Below are 13,904 nucleotides of genomic sequence, written 5' to 3'. Positions count from 1 at the left end.
GAAATACCAATGGTTATAGGCTAATTGTAGGCTAATTATGTATTTTTTATAACAACTTGATTACCACATTCTTCATTCTCTCAAGCAGACATATTTATTTGCAGAAATAAATGTAGATTTTATTAGGGCTACTAAAATGAATTAGTTAAGAGCAGTAAAAGTGTTTCTTTTGTTGCTTGATTAACATCCACAGTAGGGATGTCACAGTTCTCAATATAATATCAAACCGTACGGTATGACCTCCACGGTTCAATACGCGCTTGTGAATTGCGTTTTTCAGTTTTGCATTTAAATAACTTCCTTGTTTTACTTCTCTCGGAAATTGCTGTATGTGTGCCTGCGATTTCACATGCTGAAATGAGGAAACGCTTCCTCACTTATATTTGAAAAAGCAACACACGCGGAGCATCTGCAATGATAAGCCTTTCTAGCTTTTTTTGTTGTCCAACAAAAGAGTTACAAAAACAAAAGTTATTAAAAAAACATTATAACTTGTTTTCAATTCACAACATCAGTCGAGTGTTTGACATAACTTCCTTGTGTGATCTGATGTGGCTTCTTATCACAGAATGAGGCAGACAGTAAATTCTATACTCATATTCTATATATTTCGATTAGCAATGGCTTATGAAAATACACAAGATGGCTTGAAGAACACAGATAAACCATATATTATTGCAGACGAGTTTTTATTGTCCTTACATTTCATCATTCAAAACGTTTAACGTTATATCTTGTTTTTTTTTTAAGTTACAGCAATAGCAATGCCTTTATCCATATTAGAGAAGCTGGAACGAAATGTCATCAGTGCTACTTCTTGTGGATTTTCTGCACGAGGGCGCCCTCTGGCATCCAGTATGAATGAAACCCATTCTATTTTGCATAAAAATTGATGAAATAATACCGCTCTCAAACGAAAAATTAAGCAGATATATACTAAACCACTCTTTTTCCAGTGTACAGAGGTTTACGAGAGTATTTTGTTAATTTGTTGCAAAAAAAAAAAAAAAAAAAAAAAAAAAAAAACACACTGAGGTGGCAAGATATCAGAACCGGACCGAAAACCGTGATTAAAAACCGAGGTACGTATTGAACCGTGGACTAACTGTATTGTTGCATCCCTAGTGTGGAGCACTTTTATAATGGATGGATGCACTTTATTAGAATATAAAAATCTCAACACCCATTTACTGCCTTTACAAAGTTGGGAAAAACCAAGACATTTTTTAAATATAACTCTCGTCTGAAAAAAGAAAGTCATATACACCTAGGATGGCTTGAGGGTGAGCAAATCATGGGGTAATTTTCATTTTTGACTGACCTATCTGTTTAAAGTTGAAACTTTAAAGATTTAAAATACCTTAGTGATTTTGAGGAGCATGCCTAACACCCAGGGTTTTGTTTGTACTATTTTTAGTTTTGTAGTATAGCTGTTGTTGTTGTTAAGTTGTACATTCAGAACAATATTGCAGATGTGTACCAGTTTTAAATCTCAACTTAATGTTAGCAAACAGTAATAAGTAATTGCAATTTGTGTGGAGCAGCATTTACTGCAATCAGACGCTGCAAACACTGGTGGAAAATGAGCTGCTCACGTGTTAAAAACCCCACAGTGCTGCGCTTCACTCTGAAACTCACAGCACATATATTTAGTCATATCCTCTGCCATTTGATAATCACACTAAGCCATAAACAGAGTTTTGATTTTATTTTGATTAATCTTGCAGTCCTAAGACCCACTGAAAAACTACTGTGAGAATCATTCTCCAAAACAAACTGATCGTGTGACGTTTCTACCCACTGGCAGACTCTTGGGGTTTTATGCATGTTTTTTAAAATCAGTGCTAGTATGCATTCTTATCAGACAATAACATTGACATTGCATAAAATCATACAAGCAATCATACAAGTTTAGTAAAAAAAAAAAAAAAAAAATGAAGTGGAGGTAAACGTAAGTGTCAATTATAAATATATCCCGAAAACTATTTTACCCAATATGGTGTGAATGCTATGCCTAGTGTATCTAGAGCGGCTGCCACTTGTGTTGCTATGGAAACCACTGTCAGACATGCTTACTGTGGCTAAAGAGAGGGATGTGGCGCTGTGTCCGCCTGTGAATGTGAGAGGACGAAACAAACAGAGAGGGTGACAGATGGCCAGGGTGTAATTTGGTACTTGTGTTATCTGCAAGTACTGACGCCGTCCAACCAAACATTTACATTGCAGCATGTTTAATGTTGCAACTGTCAACTGAACATGTTGTGATTTAATGCGTTGAGTAACACTTGACCTAAACAAATGATTTTGAGAACCCTTTTTGTGAAGCTGCTGGTAAACCACGAACACGAAAGATAAACTACTTTTAACTTGACAGTCTAAAAACAGACGCTTATGGGGTAATCTGTGACAACATTAATGATTAAGCAAAACATAAAAATATAACAATAAATAAATTAACAGACAATCCAAGAATACATCCTGTGCAATTCTTCATTTTTGCATTTTTTCCAGAAAACACTTACATTGTGATTAATTTGGTGCAATTACTGCCATATCATGTAATTTCTTTGATTTAAATGTTTGCAGCGTAACTGAACATGTCTCATGTTTTCCTTAGATAAAGAGTGGGAGGCTCTGTTATCAGGGCAAAAGAAGAAAAGGAGAGACACAGACTGAGGGCTTACAGATGATTTTGTTACATAACCATCTGTCACGTCTGGTTCAATAGAACCCGGACACACATGATGCCCACAAAGACAAATATAGATGAACATACGCGCCCGCTCAGGGAAGAACCAAATGCTTTTTGTGGAGGGGAGATGAGGCTGCTATAATATGGGTGTTTTGGAGAAATGAACCATTTTAAAGATTAATTCACCCTCGGGAAGCTTCATCATTAGTTGTCATTATTCGCTCACCCTCATATTGCTTGGAATACAAAATGAGAAATTGTAAATGTACTTGTCACTTTTTTCCATGCAATTATAATGAATGGTTACTAGCAGGGCTGTCTTATACTATAAACATATGGTTATGATACTACACCAGCTTTTCCTTTTTGGCCTATCTCTGTTCCGGACATGCACACAAACCTCATTACAATCATTTCTCAAAATGTCATTTGTGTGGAAATAAAAGCCTGTAATGAATAGAGGTCAGAGACAGGACATGCTGAAGACGGCCACAAAGAGGAGAGGAGAGCTTAGGCGCTTAGCAGAGAAAACACTCTACCAGCACTTGTAATATTGGAGAAAAACAAGAACAATATAAACACTGAATTGGGGGTGGGGGGTTATATGAAAGTGAATGAATGTATCTCTGAAGCAAAGGTCGCGTTAACTGAAAATTGTCCGACGTTTTTTTTTTTTTTATCAGTGACGGAAAAATCTGAAGGCAGTCCGTCACTTTGACAGATTACACTGAGGGTGATCTATTGTAACTTCTAACTGTAATTCCCACCCCTGTCCAGTTGGTGGTGAGTGCGCTCCAGTGCGGCAGCAGAGCACAGGATACAGAACAAAAATGAAACTGTCAGGAATGTTTTGCTATTCGTTTGATTACGCACAGGCGAGTACACAGAAGATACAACGATCTATATGCCACATTAAAGAGCGCCAAATCGGTATTTATTGGTTGAATTTCCTAATGAAATTGACAAACTTTGAAATCTGAGACTAAGCTTAGCTTATTGCGATTTATTGGATGGGAGGCACACTATGTACTGTTCATTCATCAACTGAAAACAGCATAGACCAAAAGATCGTCTGGGATTTAAGAATCTATACTGATTCATAAAAATGAAAATCTGTTAAAATCAATAAATATTTTAGTGTCCTCAGCTGTCACCACGGGTGTGGTGTTAAACAGACTCTGTTCATCTGTTCTCTTCAAAATAAATATATAAGCCTATATCGTCCTGTAGGTTCATGATTAAAAAGGAAATTGTGAAGAAAAATAAAAGCAAATAAATGTTATAATAATTAAATTATGAAAATTAATAATAGATTATGACAGAATTTTTGCGACCCTGTCCGTAAAAATGACAGACAATGTTAAAGTCTAACGCAACCTCTGCTCTGAAGGTAGTTGCCATTTTGCATAAAAGTTTTAATGGCATTTTCTTTTCCTCTTACCTCCGTATAATGGCTAATAAAGTGGTGCTTATAGCACAGTGCTGCTTTGTTTACAGCATTAATTGAGGAAACACTACATGGCTAATATAAATTCACAAATTTACTCCCTGACAGTAGGTGGCGCTTATGGAACAGCTTCCATAACAGAGTATCTGCACTATAACTTGTTAAGACCTGCACAAATAAAATTTACACATGTGAGTGGGGTAGGACAACGTCTATTGTAACAAATTCTACTGTAAAATGACTGCAAAAAGCATGATTTACAGTTCAGATACAAGTTTTTGCATTCCACCTCTTTAAACTAATTTTACGAAAAAGGATGAATCAAAAGTATCAACTACATTTATTTAAACAATTATTATCAATCAATTATATTATTTAATAACACAAATATAACCTAGGCTACGTCTACATTAATCTGGATACATTTGAAAACAGAGTTTTTTTGTTTTTTTTGTTTTTTTTTTAAATGCTCTCCATCCACATCAGCATTTTCAAGCATTTTCCAAAAGTTTCTTTCATTAAATTCGTCTCACTGTGCGTGTGTAAAACCTCATAAAAGCTCACTGAGATGATAAAGACTTAACAGACATAATAAGTTTTCATGCAGTTCTTCTGGCAGCTATGAACATTTTATTTACGTAAATATCACATCATTCACTGACGCATCCATGTTGCACTCACCAGTGTTGCCAAATCTGCAGTTTTCCCACAGAGTTGGGATACTTTAACACTCCATGGGTTACGTAATATTTAGCCCCTGGAATGTTAATTTTACCAGGGGGAACCCTGCCAAAAAAACATGCACTTTACGGAAAGCCATTTTTAACAGGGGAACCACCCCTCAAAACGCGATTGGGCTACTTTTGGGCTATTTTACAGGATTTCCTGGAGACGTGCGTCTTGCTCTCTTTAACGTTCTACCTGGAAACAAAAATGCTGTGGCGCCAAGCCCCCTCACAAAAGGAGAAAGCCGTCGTGTCTACAGCTGTGACAACGAACGCCTATTAGGATCAACTAAATGCTGGATTTTTAAAAGTATGAGTTTGCGGCTTAGAATCTTTAAAATACATCAGGGAGTTTTACACATTGGTCTATTACTGTGCCGACATTTCCACACCCCTAAACATGACATGGCACAAAACATGATTGGTCGCTTTACCTGTCAGTCATAAGGCCTCTTGGGCGGGCCTTGGCCATTCAAAGCAGCCAAAGTTCCCAGACCTTCTGCCATCAGCCTGAAGGTCTGGCTACATGAGACTACTTTTGGGCTAGTTTTAAATAGCAGTTGGGTGGGTTTTGTTGTTTCTGTCATCTTTCTAGACTGTAATATGAAGAGTATACAAAGTAAATATATTTAGCAACAGTGCGATACTGAATAGCATATAACAGGCACAATTACCGGTATAAACATTAATGACATGACTAAACGTGTAATCTGTTTTAAAATTTATCCATTATGGAGAGCGTTTTCAAAAAGCTCTGTTTTCGTTGACAAAAACGCTATCTCAGTGTGGACGAAAGGCCAAAACGGAGAGAAAAATATGTGTTTTCAAATGAAAACGTACTAGTGTGGACAAGGCCTTAGTGTCTTAAATGTTTAGATTTTTATAATGCATTATCTTATTTTCAATCAAACAGCTCACATTTACAGCTGTGTGTTTGCTGTGTAAAAATATTGGTCAATTTTTGCATTGGTCTGAACAAAAACAGCAGTCAGGAATATTTAAAATGCATTCATTCTTTACCAGCAGGTGGCAGCAATATAACGGTTTCCCCAGTAACTACTGTACACAAAGCAAATTCATTCAATAAAATCGGAGCCTTTTGAAGTTTAACCGTCACATTAATCTTTCTGTCAAGATGAAGAGCTCTTTTTAAGACTTTAAGGTCCCATGGAAACCCTTCATAAGCACCACCTACTGTCAAAGATTAAACGATCTTTTTAATTCAATCCGTTGTTTTGTGCAGGTATGTGTTTGATCATTTTAAGGTAACTGCCACACATAAAACATTATTTATAGTACATGGTGATACTACCATTTAAAAAACACAGTGGCATCGCCAGTATTTTGAAGCTGTAGTATCGTAATACTACAGTAGTGCCAGTATACCGTGCAATCCTAGTGACTACAGCTTTCAATCTTCAAAAAGGATGCAAAAAGCATAAAGGTAGTGCATGCTCTATATTTTGAGGTCTTCTGAAGCTGTAAAAGAAGTTGCATTTGAGATCAGCTCAGATCAGCTGTTGTTGTTTAATCCTGACGGGTGATCGCTGAGCGGAATCCCAAAAAAAAAACGTGGAACTTTGACCAATGAGAGGACGGTTTACTCGCACGTGACTTGTATTAATTAACACATTTGGTCCGTTTAGAAACTTTGCTGTGTGAAAGCGAACCGCACCAATAATAAAAAGCAACACTGTAAAAATTTGAATCCCTGTTTCGGAACAAAGCAATCACTCTACAGGTGTGAAAGCACCCTAAGATTTTCAGGGAATAATGACTTAATTTTCAGTCTGTTTGCCACATAAAACGATCAGAATATTGTGCATGAGTTTGTTTCTACAACACTTTTGTGTTTTTTGTCATTTTGGATCTTGACAGCCCCATTCAAAGCAGTCAGGACATTCTTTAAATACACCTTTTTGGTTCCACAAAAGTAAGTAAAATAGGATGAAAAGGTATGCGTAACTAAACGACAACAGAAATTTACATTTTGGTATTAAATTGAAAGAACGGAATTGGATCATGTTGCAGGCCAGACTCAAATCTGTTTCACCTGCATGAGCACCACAGCTCAACATGCCAACCGCTCTGTTACAGGTCTGACCAGACCATTACTGTACAAAGTTCACCCAGTCAACTACAACTAAAAAACTACAAACTTGAGTACAAACTGACTGCTTCTTGGATTTGGGCAAATCACCATTGGTATAACCTGAAAATGCAAGGAAGAAGAGGGGTGCTGGATCACAGTACCTCTCATGCAGTCCTCTATCCTGTGCACCAGCTGGTAGGACTTGCAGCGGTCCAGCAGAGTTCGGATGGCTGGAAGTGGGTCAAGAATGATGGTCTCTGGGTGAGCGTCAATATAATCCTGCAAGACCAGTGGAACAGGTTTGAACAAGGAAGGAGTGAAGACAGTAGTGAATTACATGAGTCACTGAAATCTTCAAGTTCTAACTATACTTTTTGTTGCTGTTAAGAGGCAGTTACCTAACACGTATGAACCGCCATGCATGAGTGAACGTGCCACACGTACGAAGACATGTACACGTAAAGCCTGTTACATTGCTATTACGTAAAAGAAACAACCTCACAGTCTTTCATTTAGTTGGCATGACATAACCACTCTCTGTCTTTCTCTCCACTGTCCCCATTCACTCCAATCATATGATAGCATCTGACTGAATATGAGGAAATGCATTCTTTTCTTGTGTATTTTTCTATTCCCATCAGTCATTTACTGTCATCAATAGGAAATTTAGTAGCAGATCCTAGTGTACTGACTATTATATCAAATCAGCTGAAGACACACATTCTACCAGCACTGATTAAATGAATGAATGAATGAATGAATGAATGAATGAATGATCGCATTTATATAGCGCCTTCATTGTGTATTGCTATACACCCAAAGCGCTTTACAGTCATATGGGGGGGATCTCTCCTCAACCACCACCAGTGTGCAGCATCCACTTGGATGATGCGACGGCAGCCACAGGACAACGGCGCCAGTGCGCTCACCACACACCAGCTACAGGTGGAGAGGGCAAATAAGGGCAAATAAGGTTACACAACAAGAAAAAAAAAAAAAAAAGTGAGTGAAAACTGTATGTTAGTGTTGAGATCATTCTGTGTCTTATGTAAATCTATGTAATATACATTAAGAGCTTGCTTAGTGAGAGCACGGTCTTAGGAGAGAGCTTTGTTTAAGAACATTAAGAGGCTCAGCGCTCTTACGTTCTCATTTAGAGGTGACATTTAATAAGATGATGAAACAAAAATACAAATCTACAAAATCTACAACAAAGATGGAGATGGGAACCTGAATTAAAGTAGAATGATCTTTTGTGCAATATTATCATTATATATAATAAAATATAAAATATAAACACAAAAACATGTAACCAGTAAAAAGTTTGACTGGTTATTTTTGAAAGAAGTGTGTTCCCCAAGGCTACATTTACTCAATCAATCAAAAAAAAAAAAAAAAAAAAACAAAACAAAAAAAAAACAGAAGAAAAACAGTAATAATCTAAAATATTATTATTCTTTTTTAATATGCTTTAAATTATAATTTATTCCTGTAATACTTGATATCATTTATAATAATATTATTATATAAATTATGATATTTATATTTTTTATTATAATATTTAACTTTATTAACAACTTTAATATTAATAGTAAGTTAATAAGTGAATAAAACATTTAAAAGAACAGCATTTATTCAAAATACATTATGTATTACACTAACAGTCAAGTTTTTGAACAGTAAGATTTTTAATGTTTTTTTAAAGAAGTGTCTACTGCTCACCAAGCCTGCACCTTTATTAGATCCAAAGTACAGCAAAAACAGTAGAATTCTGAAATATTTTTACCATTTAAAATAACTTTTTCATTTGAACATTTTAAAATGTAATTTATTCCTGTGATTTCAGCTGAATTTTTACCATCATTACTTCAGTCACATGATTCTTCAAAAATCATTCTAATATTCTGATTTGCTGCTAAAAAAGTTATTATTATTATTAATTGTTATTGTTAAAACCAGCTGAATATATTTTTTTCAAGTTTCTTTGATAAATACAACGTTCAGAAGACTAGCATTTATCTGAAATAGAAATCTTTTGTAACATTATAAATGTTTTTATCATCATCATTTATAATCAATTTCAAGCATCCTTGTTAAAAAAAACTACTAATTTCTATTATCCCCCCCCAAAAAAAAAAAAAAGGTATAGCTTCAAATGGTATAGTGTATAATGTTACAAAAGGTTATTTCAGATAAATGCTGATCTTTCTAATGTATTCAACTGCTTTAAATATTGACAATAAAAATAAAAATAATAATAATGTTTCTTAAGTAGCAAATCATCATATTAGAATGATTTCTGAAGGATCATGTGACACAGAAGACTGGAGTAATGATGATTTGCTCACAGGAATAAATTACATTTGAATAAACATTCAAATAGAAAGCAGTTATTTTAAATAGTAAAAATACACAAAAAATGTACACAAATAAATTACAATACAAGATGTAAAAAGAAAAAAAAAAAAAAAAAAAAAAAAAACTACAAGTAGTCTTTTTTTGTTTTGTTTTTTTTAATGAAAATAAGACTGAAACTATGCACAACTAAAATGAACTATAAACAAAATGAAAACACAAACGTAAAGCAAGATAATAAAATAATGTTATTTGAGATAAATGAAGACTTTAAATGCAAAACCTGAAAAAAAAAAGTCATCATTATGAGAGATAATGATGACTGCTCTGTAATTACTGCTTTTAATATCCTTTCACTTGTAAGTGAATGACAGAGATTCAATTCAGGTTAATAAAATAGAAGCTAAAAAAAAGTCTGTGACCATCATATACTACACGATTTTCTATAAAATCTGTTAAATCAAACCTGCATTCTGGGTCTGACATTCGGCAACTACCGTCACCTTCTCCAAACTGTAAATCGGGTGAAAACTCTGGGCAGAAGTCGTGTATAGGGCCCTATGACTTCCGCGATGCGTAAAACATTGACGGAATCGCGGAATCCAGCTGTAAAAACGGAATTTACTGAATAACATGGAATGCCATGGAATTTGTCAAAGTTTGAATTAATTAATCAAAAGTAGGTCATTACACTTATATCAAACTGCAATATGGACTAGTATCTGTAAATATTACGCCGCAAAAATACCATTTAAATGTGAATCCTGTATGTTCTGTGTGTCTCTGTTTTAATGAATTGAGCAGACAAGCAGATTTGGAAACAAACATTATTTTTTAGGGTATAATCACACAACATTTCTTCCATGTTTTAATTTTAATAGTAAATTCCCCTTTGTTTGCCAAAAAAAGAAAAGTTTGCTTAATTTTCAGTAATTAAAAGATAAATTAAATGAATGTTTTATGGGTTAAAAAAAAAAAAAAAAAAAAAAAAAAAAAAAAACTTTCATAAGGGTATTTTAAGAATAAATTAAGTATGCATTCAAATAATTAAACATGCTAAAACAGAATTTGATAACAATAAAACATGGTGAGAAAAAAAAAAACATTTCATAGGGTCCTAAACATGTCATTTTTGTTAAACCTTTATTAAATTAATGTGTAATTGTATGTGTTTCATGATTTTAATTAATTAGACATCTGGTTAACAAAATTGAATTTACTATTAAAAAGGAGTTGAGAAAAATTAAAACGGAAAAAAACGGAATCCAGAAAAATTAAAACGGAATTTGGAAAAAAATAAAACGGAATTTTGGAAAAAATAAAACGGATTTCATAGGACCCTACGTGTAGCGTGTTCCAGCCTTTAATCAGATTCAAATTCCTGCACCTCAATCAGAGCTGTAGATCTAGGCGGGGGCCAAAGACCACAGCTCACATGCTCAGACAAGCCCACCGCACGCCTCTCACCTGCACACGCTGGACCAGCAGCAGAGACTGGGTGTCATTCTGGTCCGCTTCCAGGATCAGGTCTGTTAGCTTGTGAATGATGACATCCAGGGGACCCTGCTCCTCTAATGGCTGACTCAGGTCAAGCTGCAGAGGAGAGAAAGGTGAAAGGTCACCATTTACACTCACAGCATGAATCTAAAGCAGGGCTGACAAGGGCAAAAGTCAATGATGTTAAATAGCACTGAGGTTAATACAGATTAACACCACATGTACTGAACAAATTGATGTTCACCGACTCTACTGTCCGTGCGTCCACAGAAATAATAATGCATATGATATAAGAATATGATTGTAGAATGTGAGTTCAAGAAAAACATCATGAAACAAACTGTAAAACAGCATTAATTGGAAAGTTCACCTAAAAAATAAAATACTCTCATTCTGTATTCACCCTTGTGTCATTTTAATGCAATTACTTTCCCAGCTGTTCACCTTCACGGACAAAACCAACTGTTTTCCATCTGTGACCGATTTGTGCAAATCTTTTTGACTGACTCATTAAAACTGTTTCCTGTTCAGTTCAATCAAGCAGTCAATATGTGTGTGTTTTTATCAGTATTAGAAAAAAAAACGGAAACCGTTTTGAATAAGAAATTGAATTTCAACTCCACTTTCCCTTTCATTAAGTAAAAGATTAAACGAGTGGCATGTTTAAAATTAATCTCCACAATAACCCTTACATTAAAAAAAAAAATTGCAATAGACTATTTATAGCTGAGAGCTGTGGGGACACAATCTATTTCCTTGTATGGTTGAATGTTTAAACCCATCTGACTTTTAAAGTGGCCGTTTATTTAGTTGTTTTTCCCCTTCCACTTTATTTCCAGCACCCGAGTGGTCAGGCATGGATGTCACGAGCACCTCCTGACTACACGGAGCTCAAATCCCAAGGTGCTGATGTGCTGACAAACCTGTTCTGCCTCTGATAATCTCATGCTTACTGTACACAGACAGGCCGTTCCACCACAAGCCTTACGCGGACAGTGGAAACACACCCCTGACAGTTTCCTGTTGTGTGTTTGTCCCTGCTAAGCAAGGTACAACAACCACAACTCTGACAGCTTGTTGGCTAAACAGCAGCTCCTCCTTCACACAGAGGGGCTATAACGTAACAGGAGACAGATCTCAATTATAGAATATACTACAGAGATACTTATAATACTTCATAAAAGACAGGTGGTGGAAAATCGATACAGTGATATAATCAGATCAGATCAGTTCTTACCAGTACAGGTATTTCATCATACATTTATGAGGAAATCTCATCTCAACTGCTGCACTGTATAGAGTGTTGTACAGTGAATTTTACATTTAAAAGGCAGAGCTTTGTTTGCAGTCCGCTGGCTCTGGACCAATAAACCAATCATAAGTAGCACGGGTATATTTGTAGCAATAGCCAAAAGATACATAGTATGGGTCAAAATCATCGATTCTTCTTTTGCGCCAAAAATCATTAGGATATTAAGTAAAGATCATGTTCCATGAAGATATTTGGTAAATTTCTTACCGTAAATATATCAAAACTTAATTTTTGATTAGTAATATGCATCGCTAAGTACTTTATTTGGACAACTTTAAATGCAATTTTCCCAATATTTAGTTGTTGTTTTTTTTGCACCCTCAGATTCCAGATTTTCAAATACTTGTATCTAGGCCAAATATTGTCCTGTCCTAACAAAGCAAAGCTTATTTATTCAGCTTTCAGATGTTTCATTAACAATGAAAAAGCATTTCACATTAACCAAAGCTGCTTAAAAATATAAAATATATTCTGGAATATATATTATTATTATTATTATTAAATTTTTAAGGTATTTTCATTTTACACATTAATAAATAAAAATGAATATTTTGGCTTTATTTTAATTGATACATATTATTGATAACTGTCCTTCACACCCAAACAGTTTTGCTTTAAATAAATGTGTCATTAACTTATTTCTTCATTTTTGTCTTAAATTGTTTTTAGTTGTCTTATTTTTGTCACAGACACTAATCACTGCCCAATAATGTGCAGTGCATAGTAGAGGTCGACTGATATGCGTTTTTCAGGACCGAAGCTGATACCGATGAAGCAAGACCGATAACCAAAATTTCAAACCGATATATATGTCTGGTGTAAAATGAACATTAAATGTCAAAAGTAAGAATAACAAGGCCTCTGACAAAAAAAAAAAAAAAAAAAAATCTTTAAATGCTTTAAAATGACTTTAATGGCAAATCAGTTTTGAAAATGACGATACCAATTACCGTAAAAATGCTTAATATTGGTGCCCATAATCATCCAGATCGACTGTTTTTGCCACAGTTGAGAAAATTATGATTCTGTAAGTCATAATAATGAGAAACTTTCTCATAATTATGACTTAGTATCTCATTATGTTGAAAAACTTTCTCATAATGAGTTAAAAAGTGAAATAAATCTTGCAATAATGAGAAACTTTCTTGTAATAATGAGAAACTCATAATAAGAAACTCTCTCGTATCTCATTTCTTCATATCTCATAATAAATGAAAAACATTCTCATAATGAGATACTTCCTCGTAATAATGAGAAACATTATTACTATAATAGATACTAAGAGATACTAAGTCATTATCACAAGATACTAAGTCATTAATGATCAATATAGTCAAAAATGAAACTCTCGTTATAATGACAACATCTCATAATAATGAGAAACTTTTTTGTAATAAGAAACTTTCTCGTAATAATTACTTTCTTATTACAAGAAAGTTTCTCATTATTATGGGATGCCATTATAACGAGATACTAAATCATTACTACGAGACATTCTCATTATTACTAGAGTTTCTCATTATTATAAGATGTTGCCATTATAACGAGATACTAAGTCATTACTAAAAGAAAGTTTCTCATTATTACGAGGATGTTTCTGATTATTATGAGAAATTAAGTCATAATTACGAGACAGTTTCTCATTATTATAAGTAAGGCTGTCAGTTAAACACGTCAACTTAATTAGTTATGCAAAAAATGTGATTCAAATATTTTAACGCAGTTAACTGGCCCCGCCCCAGACCTGTACATCATGTTATATTTCATATTGTTGACGGTCGACA

The 13,904-nt window shown here is 34.4% G+C and overlaps 1 protein-coding gene across 2 annotated transcripts in view; it reads right to left on the bottom strand.

Moving 5' to 3' along the window:
* The window catches only part of itpk1b (inositol-tetrakisphosphate 1-kinase b), a 75,855-nt gene that overhangs the window by 23,880 nt on the left and 38,071 nt on the right, over nt 1–13,904 (bottom strand). For both annotated transcript variants that reach the window (XM_051133794.1, XM_051133793.1), the window contains exons 4-5: nt 10,779–10,904; nt 7,118–7,235 (exon numbers count right to left, since the gene is read on the bottom strand). In XM_051133794.1, the coding sequence (XP_050989751.1) occupies nt 7,118–7,235; nt 10,779–10,904 (244 nt within the window). The remainder of the gene's footprint in view (nt 1–7,117; nt 7,236–10,778; nt 10,905–13,904) is intronic.

The sequence above is a fragment of the Labeo rohita genome, chromosome 17 (genome assembly GCF_022985175.1).
Source record: "Labeo rohita strain BAU-BD-2019 chromosome 17, IGBB_LRoh.1.0, whole genome shotgun sequence".
NCBI lineage: Eukaryota > Metazoa > Chordata > Actinopteri > Cypriniformes > Cyprinidae > Labeo > Labeo rohita.
The sequence above is the reverse complement of the archived record's forward strand: the minus strand, read 5'-3'. Positions and strand labels throughout refer to the sequence as shown.